This window comes from Pleurodeles waltl, chromosome 8, assembly GCF_031143425.1.
Source record: "Pleurodeles waltl isolate 20211129_DDA chromosome 8, aPleWal1.hap1.20221129, whole genome shotgun sequence".
NCBI lineage: Eukaryota > Metazoa > Chordata > Amphibia > Caudata > Salamandridae > Pleurodeles > Pleurodeles waltl.
In genome coordinates this window covers 1,239,298,841-1,239,326,735 of record NC_090447.1, presented here as the reverse complement: position 1 = coordinate 1,239,326,735, position 27,895 = coordinate 1,239,298,841, and the positions used below count along the sequence as shown (strand labels likewise).

Below are 27,895 nucleotides of genomic sequence, written 5' to 3'. Positions count from 1 at the left end.
TATTTGCATTCAGGGAAGACAGATGAAAACGTCGCTTTCTGCAAGGGAGAGCTGTTTGACAGCTCTCTCTTGAAGAAAGCAGTCTTTGTTTGCTTGGTGGGAGCTGTCAAAGCTCCCACCAAGCAAAAGCAACCATCTACGTCCCGGAGGTGAGCACCCTGGGACATAGCAGGAGCCGGCTCTTGGGGGTGGTGGTTCCAAAGGCCATCTGTGGCTCCTCCAACTCTGCATGTAGCCCTGTGGAGGTAGTGATCAGCATGTGTGTCCTAAGGAGAGGACGGTGCCAGGACTGTGGGGGGTGGCGAGTGCCACCCTGTATTTGTCATTATACATGTGTGCCCCGGGGAGGTGGCAGTCCCCAAGTCTACATGGGGGAGGCAGCCTATCAGATCTCAGCACGAAATCGGGAGGATTCGCGGAGCATTTACATATATATATATATATATATATATATATATATATATACACACACAAATTTAGACTTTATTTAATTCCTCTAAAACTACTGAACAAATTTACACCAACTAACAAAGAAGTCACTTTCTGGACCAAGAGATACCTTTCTGTCAGATTTGGTGCAATTCTGTCCAGTGGTTCGGGTGCTGTCGATGTTCAAAATCCCTATGGAAAAATGAATGGGGAAAAAGCATTTTGGAACCCCCCATTTTTCTCGGCCCCGCTTCATGGATCACTCCAAAACGTTCCAGACAGATGCTGAAGATGGTGTTGTATTTTCTTGGGAAAATTTGTGAAGATTCATCAAACTGCACCAAAGTTATAAACAAAACAAAAAACACTTTTTCTATAAAAACTAGTTCCTAGCTATAACTACATAGTGGTGACCACCAGTAGGTAATATTGTATGTATGTATCTAGAAACTTGCTAGAATATCAAAGTCTGACAAGTCGTCCTCTTGCAAGTTATATAAGGATAACACGAGTTCTCAATTAGTGTAGTAGAGTAGAAGGATCAGGAGAGACGTAAAAAAGAAATGTACAGGGAGGCAGAACATGCTACAGGGGAGCATATTTAATAGCATGTTTAAGCAAAATGGCTGTTTGATGAGCAGCGGGGGGAGTGAGAAGAAGTTGTTAGAATAATCTGGTGTGACAGAATTGATAGGGGATTGAGATAAAGTACTGGCAGTAGAGGAAAGCAAAAGGAGAAGGTATTGCTGATGTACTTGTTTGATGAGCAGGTATTACAGTTGTATATGATGATGGAATAACGCATATGGTTCGGCTTGTCTGATTTCAGAGGAGAAATCATTCTATATGTTGGTGCATTTTCCAGAGAATAAGTGAGAGAGTTAAGATTTGCATGAACTGGGTTTTTTAAGTGTAGAGAGCAGATTTGGATCTGAAACTCATTTTCCCTTGTGCCATTTTATGAATTAGGCACAGTATATGGCCATGTCCGGCGTGCTTGTCTATACATTTCTTCACAATGTCGCTATAAGTATCATGAAAGAGAGTGACCTTCTTAGGCCATGCTCTGTGCATGCAGCACCCAGGACTTAGAAGTAGGTACCTTGTTTGCCCTTCATCTGTGCATGTAAGTGCCAAATGCATTTGCATGATATATAAATTGCCTTGTTGTGGGTCATATCCTGTACGCCTTTGATGTTGTATGTTGCAAACAGTGGGCATGACGAAAGTCCATGTTCTGTTATCCCTGCATGCTCACACCTACCGTGCTTATGCTGTGTATGAATCACTCATATCATTGGTGATGAAATATGTGATGGCATGAATGATGTTTTCAGCAATGTCTTGTGATTTCATCAGTTTTGTCATGTGTGAGGTCATGAGAGGACACTCGTAAGAATTCAGTTCTTACTATCTAGCAATGTGTTGAACTTTAGTGTTTTTGACATTATTGCATTCTTTCAACTTTAGGTAAACAAATTATTTTTCTGTGTGTGTACATATATATATAAACCATGTAGCGGTTGCCACTAGGTAGGACTTTTTATTTTTATTTTTACCATAGATGAAGTGTTGTGTGTTTTGCCAATAACTTCAGCTCCCCTGGACGAACCTTCACGAAATTTTCAAAACTTATACTTTGGTCAGTTCAGCTGATATCTTGAAAGTTTTGAGGCGATCTGTGAAGCAGGGGCCAAGAAAGAGGGGGGTCTCAAAACACTTTTTCCCCATTCTATGTCAATAGTATTTTTCAAAATGTTGACCACAACTACAGCCCAAACCGCAGAACTGAATTACACCTAGTTTGTCAGAAGGCTAGATCATGGTCCCAAAAGCATGGCTTTTATGATTTGGTGTAAATCTGTTTAGTAGTTTTGGAGAAATTTGAGTTTAAAAATATAGATAAATAGGGATGCGGATCCTCTGTGGATCCAACTGTCCCCATACTGACATCTGATTGGCTGGCAACACTTAAAGCAGGAAGTGTTGGCAGCCATCTTTGGGACACGAGTCCAAGAAAAGAAAGTAAAAAAAAGAAAAGGGCTGTGGTAGGGACACCCTGACCCCTTAGCTCTGGCGTTGGGGTCCCAGAGGGGCCCCGCCAGGGGCTAAAAAGCATATATATATATTTTTTTAAACAGTTGGAAAATCCACAGATCCAACTTTTTTTTCTTTCTTTTTTTTAAAAAGGTGGTCTCCTGCCCTTTTCTTTTAATTCCCCCTGGGAGGGGCATTGGGGTGTGTAACTAAGGAGGGGGGTGCACGGGACACCCGGTGGCTTCAATCAAATGTGATACAGTGGGGGCCGTGCGCCCTCCCCCCCCACACAGCCCAGGGGACCACCACCCCCCAGGGCTAAAATGTAATAATGAGGGGGGTCCGTTTCAGACCCCTGCAGCCCTGTGGACCACCACCTCCCTGGGGCTAAAATGAAACAATAACGGCGGTCTATTTCAGGTGGTTATAGGGGGTTGGTCACAGTGCCTGCGTGTCACATACACAGCGGTGGTTAGATTACCATATAGTAATGAAAATTACTTTAAGTTAAAAAAGGTTTTTTTAAAACATAGAAAGTCACTGAAAAAAGCAAAGGTTACAAGGTTACAAGGACGGTATAGTTAGGAAATAGAATTTTAAAACAACATAGAAATTAACTTAAAAAAACACTTAACTATAACGTCTGTGTAACCATTGTTTTTTCAGTGAATTTTATTCCTTTTTGACAATGAAAATTTTCTCCAAAAACAAGGGACAGCTATGGGGGCATCCTTCGCTCCCACATATGCTAATTTATATATGGGCTGGTGGGAGAAGGAGGTGGCATGGTCAGAAAGTAATAATATCTATATGGATAAAGTGATATTGTGGGTGCGATATATCAATGATTTGTTTATTATTTGGGATGGCACAGAACAATTGCTATTGGAATATATAAATGTACTAAATAACAACCAATTTAACATCCTTTTAGAAGCCACTTACAGCAGAGACACTATCTCATTTTTAGATGTTCAACTAAAAGTAGAAAACAATCAGTTAGAGACAACTATATATCGCAAGCCCACATCCTGCAACTCCATACTACATGCCAATAGTGGGCATCCCCTGGCATTGAAATGGAGCATACCCTATAGCCAGTTACTGCGGGCTCGCAGAATATGCTCTAATAAGAACAAATATGACTTGGAAGCCAGGGCAATGGTGGATAGATTTTTAAGTAGAGGTTATCCTCCTAAAATTTTGATCGATGCATTACATAGAGTCAAAAACAAAAGTAGAGATGAGTTACTTTTTAATAACACAGTGACTAGCAGTGACTCCAAACAATCATCACCTAGAATATTTTTTCAATATAATCAACAACATGATTCATTAAGAACTATACTCCAAAAAAATTGGCATGTTCTACAGAATGATCCTACCATCAATGACCATATAGATACACATCCGTCCATAACCTTTCGCAAAGCACACTCACTGAGAGATTATCTGACTAGAAGTTATTTTTCGTCAAAAGCCAATATATCCTGGTTGAGCCAAAAAAGTCTGGGGTTTTGGAAATGTGGCCATTGTAAAGCTTGTAAGTATGCACAAAATACACATAAGTACCAAACATTTGATGGTCGTCAGTGCGAGATCAAAGATCGAATCACATGTGACACTGAATTTGTGATCTATGCCATTGAGTGTGGTTGCCACAAAAAATATATTGGAAGTACTATTCATAAGTTAAAAATTAGATTCTTACAACACTTCAGAGCCATAAAGAATCAAGATAGAACTTATCCTTTGGCTAAACATTTCTGGGATGTACATAAAGGAGACTGTAGTACATTATCTTTCTATGGTATTAAACATATCAAAAACAATCCCAGAGCTGGAAACAGAACACTAGAGCTTAGACAAATGGAATTGAAAATGATTTTACTATTAGGTTCTGAATCCCCTTGGGGGCATAATCTTGATGCAGGGCTATATGTCCACCTCAGATGATAACATAAACATCTATTATACTTATTTTTGAATCCAGATAGAGATCCTTAATGCTTTTCATTTCAGTAAACACTATTGCCAACTTGGTAACATTTTATCAGTATTATATTTATGAAGATAGGTGAGTAGATTGCAATCAATATAGAATGACTACAAAAGAATTTCTAAAGGGGTTATAATTTAGAAATTTAGAACCTTTTGACCCCATATTGTAGTCTTATGAATTTTGTAGATAATCGGGTCTTATGAATTACTATGCAGGCTATACTGTGCTATTGATGATGATTTTCGAATTTTTGATTGTTTGATTATATCTCCTTGTAATTTAGCAAATGCAGAAAATTGAATTAATATATATAGATATTTATATAAGGAAAAGGATAGGAGACAAAGATATTTACTAAAAACATTTTTTTAATTTTAGGGTTTTGTAACATTTAGCTGCACTTTATATGCTCTTTTTGCACGTACCATTATCACAGATTTTTAGCACTATGCACTTTAGGTTTAGGCCGTGCTTATTTATAACTTACTAACATTCGTCTATAGAGCCACCTACTACATAGATAAGGATAGAGAAGAATTAATTTGGATTGTATAAATATTAGAGACATACTTAATCATCACTATATAAAGTAATAAAACTCTGATATTCGATACTAATTGGCCATAGAGAGAAAATAAAATGACAGTTTCAAATATTCAAATATAAAATACGATGTTGTAGACCCGTCTCTATTTGAATAATTCTAATATGAGACCAAACATTACTCTCTATTAAAAACTATTGTAATCTATTACTATCAATATGAGATCTATTGATGACATAAGGGAGGTTCCAAGTATGTATGTAGTGTAATTGATTGTTGGTATATATGATAAATGTTAAATTGAGAAAATACACATGATTCTGTGCCTTGGGGGGGTTTTGTATGATTAATCTATTAACTATTTAACAACTTTGTAATAATTTGTATAATTTTACACTATTTTATATAGTTGATTGATCTAAACTAACCATTGTACCCGTCGCCAATATTGATTCATATGTAATGATAATTCATTCATTCATTTATATTTACTAGTTTTTAAACTTTTGTAATATTTATAATATTTATCAAATAGTTATTTGAATGGTGATGTTCACTAATTGAAAAAACTACATTTAATAACGATATACCTGCAGAGAAGAATATAACGTTTTAGAAATACATTTTTAAGCATACTTTACACAACATCTGACATGATGATAGAGTATAGGCTGATCGGAACTATTGAAAAACGTGGTTTCAATGATGAATTAATCTAATTATTTATATATATATTTTCTGTCAACATATAATCAATTGATAACTGCCATCAGATTGAATGAATGGTATATTAATAAGAACATTTGTTTAGGCCTCATAAGTGATATGTATACCTTATTTATGACCTTTTAATTCTAAACTCTTAAAACAATAGTCTTATGAATGTAGGTGATTCCTTTATCAACTGTTATATTTAAATAATGATTGTTGCATGTTTTAAAATGGCCGCTGTTTTATATCACACTAGGGTGTCATGGAAAGAAATGAAGGACTTTGAATTCGCATATAAATGATGTTGGCTCTGCAGCCAAACTGTCCAGTAGAAGGCGTTTTGCCAAAACGCGTTGACAGACACTGCATTTCAGGACTCTGTGTTACCTGTGGAAGCAAATAAATCTTTGAACTGAATACGAGCGTATTGAATTTTTGGGATATATCCAATGGGATTGGTGCAGCGGTCTGATGCCCATCAGTCCATCTGTTGAAGAATTATATATATATATATATATATATATAAACCTAGTACCTGTCGCCATTAGGTAGTTATAGTTAGGACCTAGTTTCTATTAAAAAAAAAATGCATTGTTTATTTTTTACTTGCCTATATCTTTGTCGCCGCTTGATGAATCTTCACCAAACTTTCTAAAAAAAAGTTTCCAGTCCGGTCAGCTGCTGCTTGGAAAGTTTCAAGGTGATCCGTTCAGGGCTGAGAAAAAGGGGGTGGGGGGATTTTGTGTGTGTGTGTGTATATATATATATATAACCAGGTTATTCCACATATAGGAAAAATATAAGACAAAATAAAATGAAGTTTAAGCATGTTAAAACATCTGTATAACCTCTCATTTGAAGAAATTTGTAACAACACATAACTTTGTTTCTGTGATTAATTATTGTGAAGAAAAAACAGTAAAAAATAAAACAAAAAAAGAAAGTCCATGTGAAGTGTTTCACAAAAACGACCCTCACTCTACTGTATTAACAAAGAGAATAATATATCGTTTCCTCTTTCTTGATGAGAAATATGCGGAAATTGTACCTGAATAACGCAGATTGTCTCCTGAATCTAGGAACCGAAGAAGATGTGGTAAAATCCAAGAAGACTTTCAGAAGCCAAGCAGTGGTGAATCAAAATGCAGAAACTGAGCTTATGCTGGAAGGGGATGATGATGCTGTCAGTCTGCTGCAGGAGAAAGAGATTGACAACCTTGCTGGTAATTTCCTCCTTTCTGTATTATTGTAAAATGCTGAATGATATGTGGCAGGGAGTTTAGATAAAGTGCCTGGCTTTTACAAGCCGTGATTTTGTAGATGCTTAGCATTGGTGTTCATGATGCCACTCACTGCGTACTAGTGGCTTACAAAAGTAAGTATAAAGACCTTATTCATTTAACCTTTCTTGCAATAGCGATGCTAAGCTGTGTGTTGACAGAGTGCTTTATAATAAACATTAATTGTGATAAGATTTTTTTGCAACAGTTGAAAGTTAAATCTATATCTAACACGGTATGTACAATAGAATGTCAGTGAAGTATGGTAACATTGGTAAATAGCAGCCATCCACCTGTTAAGGACGTGCCAAGTGTATATTATGTAGTTGAATGGACGTTTGAGACAAATATACGTAAAAACAAAAGAATTTTTTTTTTAAATTGTTTTTACATTAAAAATGTATTTAATATACTTCATGTACCCAGATTTCTTGGATCTGGTGTGCAACGCTAAGGCTCAGTTTCACTGTGGTAGCGCAGCTGCACCCGAGGGACATTGATTAGCACTCAGCGTACTAGTTATATGTTTATGACAAGATTCCCCAACAACCACGTGTGCTCTAGGAAATCTATACATGCCTTGGGGCCTGGAAAGGGGTCTTAATTGGCGTATGTGAAACTGGACTACATTACATAATTGTCCATCCATGAATGGAAAGTGATGTGAATTTAACAATTTAATGTATGTTGTTAAATACCTAGAGAAAGTTATCTGACTGACCTTTGTAATGCACTATATATTTCTCCAAAACCACCATGTTTTAATTCACTGCGGAATTGCATTTGTACATGTTATCAGCTTGCTTCGGAAACTTTAAACTTTAGAAAGAAATGCTTTGTTGAGCTGCCAGAACCAGCTCGTGTGTAGACAGTGCAGACAGGTACTACTGGGCACCAACAGTGATTGTTGAATTAATTTGTCACAGGTCTTAGGATCACAACTCAGTGATCAACCAACAGACACCACAATATATTGTCCAGCTCACTGCTCATCTTTTAAATATATATACTTAAATCCTGCACCATTACTCAGTACTACAGACGACACTTAGGAGAACACAACACAAGATGGAAATCCGGCTGTGATCTTGAGGCACCACAGTGTTTTGTACCCTTGCCCACTAACGGAGTTACCCCGTCTGTAATCGATGTTGTGTAATCTGGGACACAGGACTGGCTAGGTACCAGTTCACTTAATCACCAAAAAGGCGCATATGCATTCAATATATGTTGTCTATGTATGTAGTCAGTTCATGTTTCACTTTGTGAGATATATGTAAAAAAGATAGTCTTAGTTCATGTGACAGGCATCAACCTGCTATTCGGTTTCTCCATCTGGAAGTTGCAGTTTAGTCCATGTGGATCAGACGCATGCAGTGGTCCTTCTGTTACTGAGGTCTCATTCGGAGTTTGAAGTCTTCGAGGTTTGGGTTTGGCAGCTCCTTCCAGCAGCTTTAATCTTTGGCTGTTGTGTCTTCCCTATCTGGGTGGGTGCAGTTGGGGCACAAGTACCGAAGGAGCAGCCTCTGCTGCAGTTGCAACAGTGTGAATGACTGACATTTGTGGCCTCGGGCCAGTCAGAGTGCTCACATTGGCATTGATGTAGTGCTCAGTCCTCGACATAGGCACCAGTAGTCTCTCGGCTTTGGCAGGCTGCTGACCTCACTTTTTAGCTGACTATTATTACAAGATTTCATGTACTTCACGACTAGAACTGTTTATGCAGACTAGAAGGCCTTTTCCATGCAAGGGTCACTTCAGAATTCACTCCCTGCAATCTCCTGCTCGCTGTAGCTATTCTACACACTCTAAGAATTCACTGGGCTTTTCCTTCTGGATGGTTATCCCTTCTGCCAGGTCATGCACATTCTTTCTCTTTCTAGGCATTCAGGCAGGCTTCTAGGCTCTAAGAGGACTCTGCTTCTTCAGAAAAAAAGCAAAGACTTCCAGTGATGTGGAAGACTGCTTGTCATGCAAACAGCAGTCCAGGTCACATAGCAGTGTTTCAAGTACTTTGTATAACATAACCTTCCTTGATTATGAAGCACTTGGACCTGGAACAAAGAGGGGTGTCTTGAATTCCACCTTTTTGCACATTTTCCAGACTGGATATGGATCCACTGTCTAAAATTTCAGAACTGGCATAGGTTGATTCTCTTTTACATGCAATGTTCTGTATGCCACTCTGATGCAGCCCCTGTGCAAGGTCTTGGCTCTCACAACAGGCAGCATTGATTATGGCTCCAAGCAGGAGTATACACACCAAGGAAACAATGAAGTGTGAGATCTCTTCACCTGGCTGTCATCAGCATTTCTGAGGCAGTAATCATGGACAGACAAAATATAAGTGCCATGCTTTCAAACTTCCACACCTTAACAACAGAAACGACAGCCTTAACTCTAATACCTCCCATCTACCAAATGGCAGTGCTCAGGAAGATGTAATCAGCATATTTTTTTCTAACAAAGATGTCATTTAATTTCTAAGGGGAGCCCTGCCTCTATCCCCCTTCACTCCAGTGTCTGGGTATTCCCCTTCCAACTACAGGAATGCAGTCAATACACTTCCCCTATTGGGGAAGCTGTATCCATCCTTGATCATCGGCCCTGCTAACCCAGGGGAATCCATAATTGATCTCAGTGGTCACAGTACTCTGACTCTCATCATACATAGAGTCCTACTACCATACGTGTGCCACATGCACGTATTGCACATATATGCACTCAGCGCGTACATGGAAATTCAGTGCAAGTATCTGAGGCTCACATAACAGCGGGATTTTACGTGATAGGGGTGAGAAGACCACACTCTTCGTGACACAGAGGAAAAGGTCTGGTCATAATAGCAATGCAGAAAAAAGGTGGTACGCTGCCACCGGCACTTTGTGGTTCACCCAAGGTGAGGACATTAGTCATATACATGCTGCCACTCTTGGTGCACCCCTCCCAGTCACAGGACACGTTCTGGACCTCTTGTTACCATGGTCACGCCTAGGCCTCTTGTGACGCTAGTGCCAAACAGAGTCAGGATACTACTTTCATATGCAGTCAGGCATTCAGGGAAGTGGTGCATGCCCATTCACCACTCGGGTAGCATTTTTATGACTCTGATTCACAATAAAAACAAACACAGAGACTATTGGATATCTGGCCCTAAAACAGATAATACCAGGGAATGTAATTCTTGTTTATAGTTGGAGCTGTGCGTTTAGATCTTTTGAAATCAAAATTAAATTGTGCCAAACGATCTACCTTGCAGGTTTTGTGTGTTTGTATTACCCTTCAGTGCTAGGTCCAGTGGCTTGTAGTTTATGCTTGAGATTTCAAACACCTAAATCTTTATTTCGTTTTTGATTGTTGTGATCAGGCGTTGGCCTGCTCTGTGATGAAGTGGCTCTGCAACATGTGCTAGGTAGAATTCAGAGCAGCAGTCCCCATGGAATACCTGGCCTGAGTCTCTGCCTACTGCTATGAGAGTTGGCAAATTGAATCCCATTTGTGTATAGGTTAGAGGTTACAAATACTGCCAATTTCAATATCCACCTTCATTTATAAGATTCATTTATAAAATCCTGTTTGGTTGGTTGGGAAGCGTGTTTCACTGACCAAGACGTGGCACACCCAAACACTGAGTGCATGTCTTCTTAACGCGATTGATTCTCGGACATCTCCTCATGCCACAGTCAGTCCGCACCAGTGCTTATTTGTATAAAAGAAGTCCTAGGGCTCAGAAACATGAGTAGCCGATCATCAGCACTACTGAATGACAGGGTTGGCAAATACATGGGCGTATAGACTTCATTCCACCCAATTCCTCTTTCTTTCACCACCCTACACTTCCTTTATCTCACTGTTGTATCTTAATTGTCGCCCCTGAATTCTCTGTTTGTCACTGTTCTCATATCTTTCGATGCTTCTCCTTTGTTTTGTATCTTTCACTTTTAATTTGTTTGTCCGAAGTTGTAAAATAAGTCCTGGGTACCAAAAATAAAGTTTCTGAAGCTGACCACCGCACAAACTAAGCCTTGGATCACCAATAGGTGTGGTAGCAGCATGACCACACTTGCCAAGTCTCAGTGCAAAGCAGACTTGCCCTGCGCTTCTTTCCCATAGTGGAAACTGGTGTCGTCAAATATTAGCTTCACGATCATTGTGACCCATTGGGAATGAAATGGTCTGTATCAGGAATGAAATTAGCACGTTTACTAACTCACGTGAAATCGTTGTGACATCCTATATTAATTTAGCTTGGTTTTGAATTTAATATGTTTCACTTTCCAGTTTACAAATGTTTGCTCTTCTCTTTATATAAACATCATTGGCTAACTGAAACTGGAATTTGCACTATCTATCATAAATAGGTCCGTCTTGAACTGGAGGAAAATCGTTTGTTTCTTTCCTATGGCAATAATTGTGATGGTGTGTACTAGTCTTTCCGTTTTTCTTTTAGGATGCAGGTAAAACAGTAGTCCGGAGTGGGTGTGTATTACCTAAAACCATTTACACATTTTTGTTTCAGTTTTAGCTCCTTTTCGTCCCAAGCTGTTCACATCAAGAGGCAAGTCAAAATTGTATGAGCACTAATAACCGAAAGACCAATGCGCTGTAGCTGCAATTTGCAAATAGTTCTGATTAGGGGTTTGTGGTTAAATCAGTAGTTTCTAAATTCGTGCACCTGCTAACACACTTTTATTTACATTAAATCGTAGAATTTTCATGTTTGTTAATTTTAACACAAAAAAATTAGAACTCGTACTAGACTTAACATAGTTAGATACTGACTGTAATACATGTGTGATTGGGCAAAGAAATACAGAAGATAAAATATACATTTCTACAAATGCTTTTTAATGATTTACAATTAGAAAATTATTAACGTGCTGATGAAAAATGGTTCCCCCAGTTTTTGATCAAATTTAAAACTCGGGGGACAGCATAAGTGCAGAAATGTGAATGTGCGTGCATATGTGCGTGAAAGAACGTCTGCGATGAAACACTGCCTTGTGTTATTTTGAGGAGTTTTAACTAATGTATATCCAGCAGAGCAAAGTCTTTAATGAGTCAAAGCTATTCCTAATGACAAAGCGTTGTTAAAGTAATGCTTTGAACCCTGGGAGTTTGGGAATGCGACTGGACAAAAGATTTTTCTGGCTTGTTAGATATCAACACATCTTTTGATTCGCCATTTACAGTCAGTGCGAAAGATGTACCTTAAATCTGTGAACAGACGTCTTCTGCAAGTTCACATTGGCTTGCATTTGAAAAGTATTTTTTGATTTCGTAAGAGACTTCTGGCTATTTTTCAGTCTTTGGCCTCATTGGTGTCACATTAACCGACCTTACCAGTTTTTCAGACTTCTGCCTGGGATTTCAGGTGAGAAGCAGAGCATGTAAGTCGCTGTCACCAGGCACCTCTCTCTATTCCATTTACCACATGTGCCTGTTTGAACTGCTGTGAAGTCTGCTCATCCAAAAAAGCACATGCAAAATGTAATTCTAGCTCTGAATTCAAAATACTACTGTGATTATTAAGCCTCTTCTCTTGCAGAGGGTTCTTATCATAGCACTTATTCAAGAACAGAATAATTCATGGTGTGAACTACTATTTTTTTCATTATGTAATGTGAACTTCTTCTCCGAGCATGTTTTTATGTATCATCGCCCCTATAGCCTGTCGGGTTGCAATGTTACACAGAACCACAAAGTTACAAATGAGATATATACGAAGGCTCCCCCCCCCCCAATACATCCATAATACCCAGCAGGGCAATCTTTTGGATCAAGAGTTGTTGGCCTCTCAATCACCCGCCCCACAATTGTATTGACTCTGGTCCAATAGAGTTGCACCTCAGGGCATTCCCAAATCACTTGATAGAAGGAACCCGGAGACATATGACACCTAGGGCACTCGGGTCTTTCAGCATGCCCCATTAGCCATAACCGGGCAGTAGTAAAATCATTGTTAAAACTTAAACTGTATGAGCTAAAAGCGCAAAGATAGTGCTGAAGATCCTGGAGCCGTTTTCTCCTCCATCCATTACTCATCGCCAGGAGCACCCACATCCGTTTCCCACCTTGCCCTTAGGTTCATCAGGAGATCTGGGGTGTTGGTGACTAAAGATCTCTCTAATCATGAAAAACCTCCCTGTACAAAGTCGTCAGTTAATAATTTACATTCCAAAGAGCTAAACTCAGGGATCTGTCTCAGTTTCTCCTTATACCCCTCCAGGGTGTGCATTAGTTGTAAATACCTGTAAACTTGAGAGGAATGAAGGTTGAATTCAACCACCAGTTCCTGGAACGGCTTCAGATTTCCTACACCCCAGACATCACCCAGAGTGGATATGGCTATGAGGTCCCAACCGTAAACTCCATCAAACCCACCATTCTTGACAGCAGGGTTCCCTGCACAGTGCTGTTACCCCTGTAAGGATTCTAAACTGTTTTATGTGGCAAAGAGCCAAGTATAGCATCCTGTAGGGACATGGGTAACTGGAGGCAATGCAGGGGGTGCAGTTTATTTAAAAGGCAGTACATGCACTGGTATGTCTTACATGTCCTGATAGTGAAATACTGCTAAATTCGTTTTTCACTATTGTAAGGCCTATCTCTCCTTTAGGGTAATATTGGGATTACCTTGAAACATCTTTTAAGTGTAATTTCCGATTGGGAGCAGATGAAGGTATGGAGTTTGGAGTCTCTGAACTCACAATTTAAAAATAAATCTTTTGGTGATGTTGGTTTTTGCATTGTAAATTTGAAAATGCCACTTTTAGAAAGTGTGCATTTTCTTGCTTGACCAATCTGTGCTTCTGCCTGTCTTTGGAATACACGTCTGAGTTAGGATGACAGTCGGGCTGTTTGTTAATTCACTCTAAACAGTCACACAAAGGTAGCTGAAGTGTACCCTGCATATCCTGATGGATCTTCCTGAGCTAGAGTGGTGGGAGGAGCTGACACTTGCCCCTGAATACGGCTGTGCCTGTCCTTACACAAAGTTGTCTCCAACCCCCCTGGAGTGTGGCTAGGGCAAGGACAGGAAAGGTAGGGTCTTGTGCACTACAAGGACTTTTCTTTGAAGTTTGCCTACTTCAAAGGCAGAAATGAGTATAAGTACTGGACCTTTGAGACCACAACTTTAAAATCCCTCTGGACTGAGGACATTCTGCAAGGAAGAAGAGCTGGATGCTGTAGGAGGGACTGCTGTTCTGCCTGTTGCTTTGCTGTGCTGGCCTTTTGATTGCTGCTTCTGTCCTGGGAGTGAAAGGACTGGACTTTGCTTTCTACATCTATCTTACAAAGGTTCTCCAAGGGCTTGGACTGAGCATGTTTCCCATTAGAAGTCTCAGGGACATCAAAGACTTTATCTGCCAGCACCTCTCTTGCTGAGAGTCCTGACTCGCCAAGTGGTGCCAAATCCAGTTCCTGGGCCCTTGGGAATGAGTTCTGTTTTAACCAAGAAGAAACAAGCACATCGACTCCAGAGCGACTTCGGAACTGGCACCAATGACCTACTCCGCACCGCTGCCTGCACCAGAGATGTGGACCCCTCTGAGTGCAACGACCTTGACCAACGCGCAGGCTTGACACCGCTGCAGCGCCTCCGAAGTCCTGCCACAGCATAAGCCCTGAATCCCATGTCACCGGCGTCTGTGACACCTGACTCTGCCACCGCACCTGTGGCCCTCTGGTGTGTTTGTGACAACGCGAAGTCGACGCCTCATGTCTTGACCTGCTGGATTCATTGACCCTGCCTTGTCGTAAGGATCCAACGCCTCACCACAGATGCTGCATTACCTTCCCTGCAACCCTCAGTCCCTCAGTTTGGAATAAACCACTTCCCAATCCAATGCCCCATGTAGAGGCACAATCATCGACTTCCCCCTGTTAACCTTGAGTCCTGATGCATCCTAAGAAATTTTCAGGATTTCTATGAGTGCGGTCTATGAATAAAGAGAAGCATATCATAAGTTTACAAGGAGATTCGATCTTCAACTCCTCACTTCACCCCAAACCTGAATACACTAAGTCTTGCATCTGCCCAGATAAGCTCAGCCAGAGGCTCCAGTCCCCGCACAAATAATAGGAGGGACAGCGGCAACCATAGCGGGTGCCCCTCCCTATGGGAAACAAAGGCTAACGTGCTCCATTAACATGAACCTGGGCCCAGAGGTCTGTATACAGGAGTGCCACCCAGCAACGAAGACTGGGACCAAAAGTAATTCTGTGGAGCACAACTAGTGGAAAGGACCAATGAACCGTATCAAATGGCCACACTATGTCCACCAGAAGAAGTGCTGCAGCCCCTGATAAGTTTTCTAACAAGCTAGGGCTAAGTGTATGCAGCAGAGACCGTGTCTAATTCTCCTATTGGGCATAAAGGCATTCTGGTTTGGGTGAACCATGGATTGCACTACTCCCCACTCCCCCGTCCCTCCTCTGATGGTTAGCTAATATCTTAGCAGGACTTTTACCTTAGGATTATTAAGGTAAATGAGGCGGTAAGAGCCGCTTTCCTCTGGGGGTTTGTCTGGCTTAGAGATCACAACAGTTGTCCCTTCCCCCCCTCCCACCCCCCCCCCAAAGGTCATGTGGCAATTTTCCTGTTCAAAAGCATCCTCATACAGTACCAGGAGGTGTGGTATCAGTAGGGAAGAGTAACATTTGAAGAGTTCAAAAGGGAACCCGTTAAGGCCCAGAGTCTTCCCGTCAGCATGGACGACATTTCCTGTTGGATCTCCTCCGCCGTGATCGGAAGCTCTAAGTCCTCACTGCCCACTGCAGAAAGCGCTTGCAAGGGTAGATCCTGGATGATAGGATTGTCTTTCTCAGCTCCTGCCGCATGTACAATGTTTTAAAGTGCAAGGTGAATGCCCTCACCAAGAGATCGGCCCCTCTGACCATCCTTCCATCCATCCTGCTTCCACAGCTCAGCCACCAAACCCCAGGGATGTCAGCAGCCACCAGCCAGTGGGCCAGTTTACCCGCCTTTTCTCCTATCTTGTATGCTCTCCCCTGGCAGGGGAGCTGGCCTAATTGTGTTGTACCTAACAGCTTCTGATGTAGTGTGAAATGGGACTTGTCCTGATCACACTGCAGACCGAATGCAGAATGGGCCGGCATCTCTCAGTCCAGGAGTTTGATCTCGTTCTCAGTGCGGAGCAGTTTGTTCTCTGTTAGTTTAGTTTTACCACATACACATGCAAAAGTATTCCCCCCCCCCCAAGTACTGTTTTGAACTCCTCCCATTGCATGGCTGGTGAGGAGGCTATGTCCTTATTTAACTCAAAGTACACAGTAATAGTATTATGGAGCTGTTCTCTGAAATCGTTGTCCAGGAACCACCAGACATTTAACAGCCATATGCCCCTTTTCCTCACTGGCCCACTGCCCACAATCAACAACACATGCGAAGGGTCAGAAAGGCCCCTTGGAAGAATATGTGCCTTTGTGACACAACCAACATCTGATGAAGGAATAACAAAGGGATCTATTCAGTAAGAGGTGCTTTGGGGGGGGGGTAGCACGTATATTTACTTTCTGCCTGGTGATACAACCACCAGCCCCAGTGTGTCTGCCCATGACTGAAGGCATGTAGATCGAGGAGCATATGCAGCAGAGTTTGTGTCGAGCAGTGGGTCAGTTACCACATTAACACCCCACCAATCAGTGTGAAACTGAGTGGTGTTGTAGTTAAATGCCTTGAGTGTCGAATCAAGCATCCGCAGCATGTGGAAGAGCATTTACGCTACCTAGTGACCTGCGGATGCCCTCTATAGTCTCACATATCACCACAAATCACCGGAGGGGGTCTGTGCGGGCTTCATGGACCACCAAAGGGAATGGCTTCTTAAGCATAATTGCTACTCTTCTAGAGCCATTAGTGTATTCTGAGTGATATACCCTGAGTAGCCATGTTTTGCTATAAAGGAACACTCAGTACCCAGCACGGTGTGTCCTGTAGCATAAGAACCGTTGGACGCTATCTATTAGCATAAGCAAAGACAGCCCCCGTTTAATTTTGCTGTTTAGTCCATTCACGTTCCACGTCAGTTGTGTGCCCCCAGGGGTTCCCACCATCAAATCATCAGCCATTGTGAATGTAGGTATAAGCGATTAGTCTGAGAATGGACCTGGATTAGGCCCAGCACATCAAATGTGTCCAACAAAACCGAATAAATTACAGCGAGACCCCAGAATGGTTCCACAACCAGCAACAACTGGACCCCAGCACTCCCTTCCACCATACACTTCTCCCCACAAAGCATCTGTCGCCAAAAAGAAACTTAACAATAACACTCACCAACAGTGAAAAACAAGTCAAGGGGTAGGCCTCCCATCAGTAATTCAGTTGCAGTACACTGTGTCCACTGATTGAGAAACATTCAGAGGGCTACAGTGACTTGGGTAATCTATTCCACGTCCTCCTCTTTATCCGCAGCCTGTCTGGAGAAGCCTTCCAATAACATCGGGCACTACTGCTTAGGCCGATAAGTTGTTGCCTCCTCTGCTCTGTCTCTGTTTCTTCTGGTGCACCACGGTAGCTGCTGCCAGGAAGTAGTAGCGGGGTCCCTGTGAGAGGTGGCCTGGGACAATGGCCCACCCTTTTCAGTGTCTGTGTATGCCTTCAACAAGGCCCAGGCACTCTCTAGCGTATCGAAAAACAATCCTCAATCTTTGCGAATAACTTTAAGAGGCACTTAGTATTGCACCATATACTGTACTTGTATGGCCCTTAGTTTTTCCTTGACTGCCTGAAAGGTGGAACAGTGTTGTTGGACTTTTAATGTATATTCCAGGAACAATATTACCGGACCACCCCCACCCATGGTGCTGGGTAGGGGCCACCGTCCTGCCCTTGCTTATGCTTTCCCTGGCTTTAGGAGTTAATTTGCAGCAACTACGTGAGGCCTCGTAGAAGGCTGTCCCCTAAGTCCAGAATCGTCACAGACGGCCCTCTCAGTAACACCTATACGAAACAGGCTGTCCCTCCAAGGGGGGTCTTTGGGTCTGAAATTGCACTAAGGACGGCCCACCTGCCATGTCCCTGTGCTCACTGCTGTGTTCTCCCAGGGGGGAGGGTGCTCCTCACCTTCAGGCTACAACCCCAGGTGTGGCCCTGGCTGGGAATGTCATCCTGCTGCTGCCATTGTCTGGCTGGTCGTCAGGCCACCCTCTATATCCAGTGCCCCACCATCCTCCTTTCTCCTTGTGGGGATCATGGGGTGTGATTCACCACACTGTACACCTTTTACTGCAAGAAAGAGGGGAGGGAAAAAACCTGCCACTCCAGAATGCTGTGACTTAGCCACTACAAGGCGCCACAACTCCATGCCCCTCTCATGCCAACCAGCCGACCAATGCTTCTAGAGCAGCCACGCTCTCTGGCAGCAGTAAACAGCCACAGGCCCAACTCTCCAATCTGCTCCGGGAGAGCTATTAGTTCTGATGTGGCTGTGTCCACTCAACACGCCGTTCTGCCTCTTCCCTATTGGCCTATATGTGAACGAACAGCCTCACCTCATCCGGGGCCCCTCAGGCGCAGAGAAAGATATCAGGACATAGGCTCCGACAACTATGGACTAGTGTAAAAGGCCATTTATCAGGACAGGCTTGCTCATCATAATAATACATTAACATAACTGGAACTTTAATTGAACAACTTTTCATCTTTAACCTTTGTAAATCCCCAGTCTTCCATTCTCACTTTATTTCCCCACTTATCCTGAGTTCACCTAGCCTCCACTTCCATTTTCTCACACATCCCCTTTTCCTTTTGTCCCCTGTCTAAATCAGACACCCTCAAATCTGTCATCCTATACCTGCTTCTTTCTCCCTCCCTCCCCCGGAAGGGTGGACATGCCCGTATCTGACTCTCCACCCCCCCCATCTACTGCCACCCAGCACAAACCCTTTTTGGCGTTTTTCTGCCCCACCAGCGAACCCACTGCAACACTTCCTGCCCTTCCGGCACGCTCACTCGACCAAAGTTTCTCCCCCTACCAATTAGTCTGCAAGAAACGCAACTCCAACATGTAGTGGGCATTCCCCATCTCTGAGAGATGCACACCATCATCCCTGAAAAGCACTTGCTCATCCTCTTTTATCCCATCGTGCATCAGCACTTTAATGTCAGGCGCCCAGCAGAAAACCTGCATAGCCCTGTTGAGCTTCATCCGAGCCCTTTCAATAGCCCCATGCTTCAGTGCTCCTCTCCACTTTCTCCCGGGCATGAATTCCATCCACACTAAGCTAGTCCCATGCATGTTGTACCGCAGCAGTGCCAGATTCCATTGCATGTGTTGTAGTAGGGTGAGCCCAGAGAGGCAGACCAGATCATTCTCCCAAAGGTGTAGTACCAATACATCAGGACATCCCCATGTCGGCATAATTGATGTAATAAAAGGAAGCAAATTGCCCCACCTCATTCCACTCTATCCCCACCACAACACCTCGTGCCTGCTACTTGGAAGTCCCAGAGATTGTCCATAAGCCTGCTTCTACGCATATTTAGCTGCCCAATGAATGAAAGAGTGTCCGACCAGCCACGTGACTGCCTTATCCTCTTCCGGGCCACGCACGCAACCTTAAAGTTTGCAAAAAACATCCCCCCCCCACCCCAACCCAGAAAAAATCCCCACCTGAAAAACGAAAACCCAAACCCACATGGCACACCTTCTGCGACTTTGAAAAACATCAACTCAGACCCTATCATATCTCTTGCAACATTTGGACCGCCACCTCCCAATACGCCTGATTCCATCCCAATCCCACCCCATCCGGGCAGCTTCAGTTGCCGCACCAATTCTGAAGGAGTGAGTACCAAAATTACCCGCCTGCCTCCCCAGGCGCCTCAAAGCCATTCTCAAAACAGACAACAACTGGAAAGCCGTAAGCTTCTTACCATTCTCGTGACAAAACACACTCTCCTGTCGACTCACCCCGTGCTCCATGAAACTGTCCTATTCGTGCGCTGGGCATGCGTCCACCTCTTCCCCTGTCTAACCATATCCACTTCCCCTTGCCCAGTTGATCAGTCTTTGATTGCCACATCCAGATCCCCGAGCACTCACTCTGTCGTTGTACATCCCCGACCCGTACACCACAAGCTTTCCCCACACCCAATAGTTCAGACACACAAAATGCCTCAAAAAACATCCATATCATACACAAACAAAAAAGAGCCACCTTGTGGGCATTCACACAACAAAACAGGCAGTACATGCAACATGTCCAACAGCAACTCAAACGTAATAGCCTCACGCACCGCCCAACCTTTCAGCATCTTCCCCAAAATATCATCCTTCGCCGGGACCCAGCCAAAAAACAACTTCCCATAAAAGGACACTCCTGCCAACATGCCCCCAATCGTGGCTGGCGATAAACCCTTCTGAATCAAAAATAAAACAAAACTCAGCACCTGAGCCTCGAGCATTCCTTGCTCCTGCCTCCAGAACCGCCCTTTAAAAACTTAAAAATCCTGAAATTCCAACCATGGTAGGTGATAACTCCTGAGAGTTGATTCTACTAGCGATATCTCCACCAGTCTCATGACCATCACGCCCCCCACTCCCAAATGTCTGCCGGGACCGCTATCTTGTGCTCCTCCGCGCCAGGTGCCAAGTGGCGGAAATGCTGCCACTGCAAACGAGACAGGCAATCTGCGATGGAGTTTTTGACTTCTGGAATATGCACAGCCTTGAATATGATATTCAAAATCAAGCAAAGCAACATAAACCTCCTCAGCAACAGCAGCGCCCTGAGATCTCTGGCCCTCTGTCTGTTTACCAATTTAACCACTGTCAGATTGTCCACATGGAACATCACTGTCCTGTTGGTCAGTTAGTCACTCCACACTGAGACAGCCACCAGCAGCAGAAAGAATTCCAAGAAAGCAATGCTCCTGCCCTGACTCAACCATTGTGTAGGCCATGTCTACACACACCATAGCCCAGTCCAGAAAAAGACCAAAATCAGAGGCACCCGCCGCATCTGAAAAAATCTGCACCTGCCAGACACTGTCTTCTTCCCAAAAGAACATGGAGACCCTGTTAAACTGTGTCAAAAACAGGTCCCATACCTTGATGTCTTCTCACAAAATCATGATCAACCGAATCCTATGATGAGGGATGGGCATGACATCGCCTGCAGAAAGTCCTACCAACCCAGACCACCCTGCATGCAAAGTTGAGGAAACCCAGGAGCCATGTGTAGTTTAATCTTCTGTTTCGACCTGATCTGCCGCAAAAATAATAGAATCTCCTCAACCTTCACAGCAGGCAACTGCGCCATGAAAGACATTGTGTCTAGTTCGATGCCCAGAAAAGTCAAAACACAGCTGGGATCCGCTGTCTTTTCAGGAGCCAAAGGCACCCCAAAATCCAGTGCAAGTTGCTCAAAACACTGCAGTGTCCTACCGCACGAGTCAGAAAGTGGTGTCCCTGTGAAAGGGTTGCGATATCTGTGTCTCATGAAGCTCCTACGGGGCCGATATATTCGTACCCTGGGGGTACCTCAGAGGGGCCTAATGACTTGAGAGGCACACCGGATATCCGGATAAGTGAAATCAAAAACCCAGAAGACGCGCAATTGAAAGGGAAGGAGAGTGGCGAGAACAGGGAGCTGATGGCAACACGACTGGAGAAGGAGGAGAGCGGAGAGAACAGGGAGCTGATGGCGGTGCATTTAGAGAAAGAGGAGAACAGCGAGTGCAGCGAGCTGGCGGCGGTGCGGTTAGAGAAGAAGGAGAGCGGCGAGAACAGCGAGCTGATGGCGGCGAGTTTGTAGAGAGAGGAGAGTGGCGAAGACGACATACTGTCAGAGACAGACTTGACTGCAGAGGAGAGCGGCCAGCGAAGTAACCTGTCCATGGTACGACTGGAGACAGAAGAAGGCGGGGAGTCAGAACAGCTCCATAAACAAACGGGAACACCCAGCCACGTCTCTGGAGGGACACGGCTCTTACAGGTGCATGAACGATTCCCGGGCACTCAGAGTTGCTGGTGGAAGTGGGGAGGCGGGAGGAAGGACGAGGGTTTATAGAGAAAGAGCTACAAGTAAAGTCTGAGACACTTGGAAGTGTTGGGGAATACTGCACAAGAAACCATTGTTTTTTTGGGGGGGGTTTCTTCACCGGGCACCTTTTTGGGACTTGTCATCCACTTCCCGGGGCACTACTCTAATCACCCTCTCAAGTAAATAGCCAATTACAAAAACCGATCCACTTACCTTATTTCCCGGTTCTTTTTCCCACACAATGAAACAACAACGTGGAATGACGTCCCAGTGTACAAATTCCTAAGAAAGAAAAGGAAGCTGTAATTATTAATTACCAGAAACCCAGAGACATTTTTGAACAAAGGAAGAAAACAATGAACAGAAACAAGATTTGACAAAGGAGAAGAGTCAAAGAGAATGAACAGAGAAGAAGCAAAGGACACTAGAAAATAAGAATGATTTTTTTTTTCCACTTTCAATAAAAATTTAGTTTGAGAGACTTAAAAAGGACGTTACCAGTTTCTGTCTTCAGTTTATTTAAAAAAAAATGTTTACCCTTTTCTCCAGGAGCCCACCACAGTCCCCACAAAAAGGAAATCGTCCAGATAGTGTGACACCGTCTGATGTCCACTCACTTGGATAAAAACCCACTGCAAGTAGGTACTGAATGCCTCAAATAGTGCACAGGAAATCGTGCACCCCATGGGCAGCACTCTGTCCATGTAAGTGCCCCCCCCCCAACTGCATCCCCAGCAGTGAAAAATCCTCAGGTGAATTGGGAGCAGCCGAAAAGCTGCCTTGATGGTGCGCTTGGCCAGCTCAGCCCTCATGCCACACCCGCGTATGAGCTGAATGGCATCATCTACCGAGGCGTACACAGTGTATCCTCCAGCGAAATGAAATTGTTCATTTGTTCATGACAAGGGATGTATCAGTCGGAAATCCCCTTTGCTTTTCGTTGGTACCACCCCCAAAGGTGAAATCATCAAATCATCCATGAGCCACTCGAAAAAGAGGCCCACAATTCTGCCCTCCACCACCTCTTTTCACAATTTAGTTGGCACCACATCTGGCGTGGCCTTAGTTGACTGCACATTGTCCGGCCATCTTCTCAACCGTGGCCCATGGTATCCCACCTGGAAACCTTCTATAAAACCCCATTCCAATTTAAGCGCCATGTCTGTACCCAGGTACATTCACAACCAGGGCAGTATCCTCTCCAACTTAATTGGAGTAGGCGCCTTGCCCCCCTCTGTCCCTGGTAGATCACCACTGCTCTGCTGGACTGGCAAGGGAAAAACATTGCATAACTGGGTGTCTCCCTCCACAGTTGGAACAATCATGTTTAAATTTGCAGGAGTGCCTGGAGCAAAACCCCTTGTTAAAGTTGCAACATGCTCCTGAGATAGGCACTGAGGCCCTCTGTGCCGTACCTGCCCCTCCCTGAGCAGGACACTACTGAAAAGGCTTGTAAACCACCAGGAGCCCAATAGCTGTGTGGGTGGATGCCACTGAATGGGAAGAGGCCATCCATTGCATCCATAACTCTGAGTCCACGTCACCCCGTGGCTTTTCAGGATTAACACTCACTCTGGCCCTAAACTCCTCATCATAGCTCAGCCACCAAAAGCCCCCAAAATGCATCTAGACTTTGGGAATAATGTCCATGTATTTAAACGTGGCAATGGTCCTGTCTGGATGTTTTTCATAGTAGATACTAGCGTAGATCAAAAATGCAGCGGTCCAATTGTCAATAGTTTTGGGGCCCTAGGCCTACGCGCCAGCACCCCCTCCTCCTCCTTAGATCCTTCCTTCCCTGAATATCCCTGTGAATGAGTTTGAAAAGGTCAACATAATCGTGTTTCCATATCCTTGCTTTAGTCTTATCTCTAACATGCAACCCCAAAGGCTTAGAAAGTCCCATATAGGGGAGTCTTTTCTTATGTCCTGCCCCATCCTTGGAATCACCCTCTCTATCCCGCTTGCTGCTGTCTTCCCATCCCCGCTCTGTGGCAGCAGCACTTTTTCTCCCACCTGGTCCTTACAGCCTACCAATACCACACCTATACTAGGCGTAGTGTGTATCGAGTCCTCCCCCACACCAATAGACTTGTATTAAGCCGTGCCGGCCTTGTTTTTTTAGATCACCCCATGGGGCCCACCACTTCCCCTTACCTTGAACACTGCGTTCGGGAGTACCAGCATCCAACAGCGACTGGCGCCTGCAGCCTTCTTTGCAGGAGACCTCGTGCCCTCGCATGCCAGAGGTTGAAGCCTGCAAAACAGTAAGAGAATAGGGTGTTGCGCCGCTCCTCCGCCCTTCCCTTGTACTTCGCTCACCTCTTTGTCAAGAATATCCCCATCCTCCTAGATTTCCAGGTCCTCATCATAATCCAACTCAAATACCTCCTCTTCGTCCACACCCCACTCTTCATTCACACCCGCTGCATCCACTACGTCGCGCTCTTCCTCCAGCCCGAGTCCCCCGTGGTGTAAACCAGGCATGTGCTTCATGCGTTCCTGCGGTGTAGAGAAGGTCGCCGAAGACCCCTTTATAGCTTCTGACCAACGTCCCAGGGCCGTGATGCACCCAGTAGGCTTTGCCACCTTTCTGCCAACCTCCGACGCTGGCATTGACTACCCTCGCCGCACTTGGCCTTGTGCGCCCTGTGCTGCCGTCGCGGTGCCTGGCCCACCAGCCGCACCAGCCTCCTGCTCCTTCTCTTGCTCCTCATAAGGGACCCACACCCAGCTGCCCTGCCCTGAACCATGCCCGTCTTTGTGGCCCCCACTGACTTCCTCTTCACCTGCTATGATCTCCCCCTCTGCTTCCCCCCTCTCCCTGCATAACTTGGCCCACCTTTCCTCCATCTCCGCCACAAGCTTCCTCTGCTCTTGAATCCTAGCCTCAGTGTCCACTGCCGACCAGTTAGTAGATGGGTGATGCAATGTCTCCACCCTGTCCTAGTCCCTTCGCTTCCATCTGCTCCCCCTCGCACCTTAAATCTGCCACCCCCCTAAATCCAGCCCACGGGCCCCCCAGGGCACCACCTGCCTCTGAAATAAATGTCTTCCCCTTCCCTTTGCTGCCTCCTAGCTCCTGCTCCTTGCCTTTCCTGGGTACAGGGGCTGGCAGACCAGTCACAGAGGGGTCCAAGGGCTGTCCCGGCCCACTAGGCCAATCTGGCCCCAGCCATCTGATCTGCCATATCTTGCCCTATCCATGCATTCTTCTGGCCCCCTGCTCGCTGGCTCTGCCCCCCCGCCCTGCATCCGTTTGGAGCTCCCCCTGCTGCACCTCAGTCACATGATGGGAAGGAGGGGTGGATGCGCTGCGCCTCTGCCCCCTTTTTGCCTTTTTTCCCACTCCCTTTGAAGGAGAGCAGGATGCTGCAAACGCCGGCACCCCCTGGTACAGAACGCCAGGCCTGATTAGATCGCTACGGCCGGCTTTGCCCAAAACGTGAAGTGCTGCCCATATCGCTGCAGCATCATGGCCCGCTGCCATGATTATGAAATAGGGTCCCACCTGCCCGTTCCTACTCGGATCGGCCAACCTCAGCACAGTGAGACAAGCTGGAGATGAAGAGGCTGATCCCTTTTCCAGCCCCACCCTATATACTGACCCCTATTCCCTCCCTTGAAAACCTCCCCCATCCTATTCTAACCCCGGCCGTCTACTTCCGGGCCAAATGCTCCCTTGGAGAGACTGGACTGCTTCCTGCTCTCCACGGGGCCTTGCATTGTCAGTGGTGTGGGTGACAGCCTCTCAATTCCTTGCATCTTCAACCCCGCCTGCATTGACTCAGTGCAGGATTATGCTGGATTTCACAGGGGCCTGTTGTGCTGCCAAAGGTTTTTAAGCAGGCTCTACATTGTATATCTGTATATTTATAGCTTCATATAAGCGATAATTGAAACATCTTGTATACAGTGTGAACCAATGTGTATTCATGATAGTAGTGGTCAAGAGAGTTTGCTGCAATTATTAATGGTCTGTCAATAAATTATCTCTTATGTATTTTGGATAGATATCTTTCTGTCAGTGCTGTGTAATTTGTGGTGACTTATCAGTGGCAAGTGTATGTTTGTTCCTACCGAAAGTAAGACATTGGTGGAATATTTGAACTGAGAAAGAATGGGTCATTTTACCTGTGGAAGGAGGCAATGACTAACTCGAGCAGGTATGTATTGATCTAGAATAAACAGATACATATAAAAAAAACTGCAATGTGCATATGGGCTTTCTGAACTGGTTAGCGAAGAAACACAGTGCTAAAATCCTGTATCCCAACTCCTCTCATTTTTCCATATGACTTGTGAAGCACAGAGTCTGTATATTGAAGTGTTAGGTGTGGTATTGTATTTGAAATCCCTAATTTAAGGCCACATGTAAAGGTATTTTGCTAGTTATATGTGGTTAGCATCACTCTGGAAGAATGTATACTTTATCCTTCTGGGATGATGATGTTCAGAATTATGTGAATGAATGAATGAATAAAAGATTTTTTTATAGCGCACGGCTACTCAAAAGGAGAGTCTCTGTGCTTTCGGCAACTAAAGATGGAAAGAAGCAGAGAACCACAATAGTAATGTCATCCCTGAACCTTGAATTAGGAGTGTTTTCAGCTATTTCTTAAATCGTACTTTCTTTGTAATAGACCTCAACTGTTTCAGGCAATTGATTCCACATACCAGCTGTGCTGACAGTGAAGGAGGTGCCACCTCCGTGTTGTCTTTTAAAACAGGGAACCATGATTAAGCCAGCATTACTAGACCGCAAGGACCGCCATGGTTTATATTCCTTAATCCTCTCATTGAGATACATAGGTCCCTTATTGTGGAGAGCTTAGTGTGTCCGGGTCAGTGCTTTGTACATTATGCATTGTGGAACTGGCAGCCAGTGCAGTCTTTCCCAAATAAGGACACTGATGAGGATTTAAGTATTTTGTGCAATAGGCGGGTTGCCATGCTGTGCATAACTTATAGCCTCTGGGTCAGATACTCCGGGAGACCCAGATAAAGCACATTGGCATAGTCCAGCCTAGAGAGAATCAGTGTCCTGACCATTGTAAGTTGTGCATCATGCGGAAGAAGGTGAATACATTCCTTCAGCATGCAAAATATCCAGAGGGAAGGCTTCACGACTGCAGACACCTGTGCACAGAACGAACGTTGAGCTTCAAATGTAACTCCCAGATTTCTGGCCCCCGCCATTGGAGGGGTTGGTGGGAGAACGTTGTTGGGCCATGCTCCTACCCATCCTGGAAGGGGATTCTGCCCAAACAATAAGATTTCAGTTTTGTCTGGGTTGCACTGCAATGTATTGACCGTCAGTCAGTCAAGAAGTGGTACCATACAACAAGCAAATGCATCCCTTGCATTTGCTGAATCCCCAACATACGCGAGTAGGAGTTGGGTGTCATCCGTGTATAAGATGACCTTGATGTCAAAGGATTCCACCAAGTATGCCACTGAGGACATGTAAATGATGAAGAGTGTGGGAGTTAGGGAGGAACCTTTCACCACTCCTTGCTTCAACTTTTTTGTGCCCAAGGACCATGGCTTCATTCAAACCATGTATTGTCTCTCAAGAAATGACCCCAGCCATCGTAGGGCAGAGCACATCACTCCTTGGTGTTCTAATCTGTGCAGCAAGATGTTATGATCTACCGTATCAAATGTTGCTGACTAGAACCACATTAAGGCAAGAGTCCAGATTGGTCTTAATGGATTCTGAAACCCCTTATAATGTTGTCTCTGAGATGTGGCGAGCTCTAAACCTTGATTGGGAGGGATGGAGCAAGTTGTTCTCAGTCAGAACGGTGGTGAGTTGTTGGTTTACCAAGTTTTCCAAAACCTTTGAGGCTGATGGGAGCAGAGGGACTGTTCTAA

The 27,895-nt window shown here is 44.4% G+C and overlaps 1 protein-coding gene across 4 annotated transcripts in view; it reads left to right on the top strand.

Annotated features, from left to right (window-relative positions):
* NBEA (neurobeachin) overlaps nucleotides 1-27,895 on the top strand; it is a 1,608,295-nt gene that overhangs the window by 1,079,635 nt on the left and 500,765 nt on the right. For all 4 annotated transcript variants that reach the window (XM_069205539.1, XM_069205537.1, XM_069205538.1 and 1 more), the window contains one exon: nucleotides 6,803-6,946. In XM_069205539.1, the coding sequence (XP_069061640.1) occupies nucleotides 6,803-6,946 (144 nt within the window). The remainder of the gene's footprint in view (nucleotides 1-6,802; nucleotides 6,947-27,895) is intronic.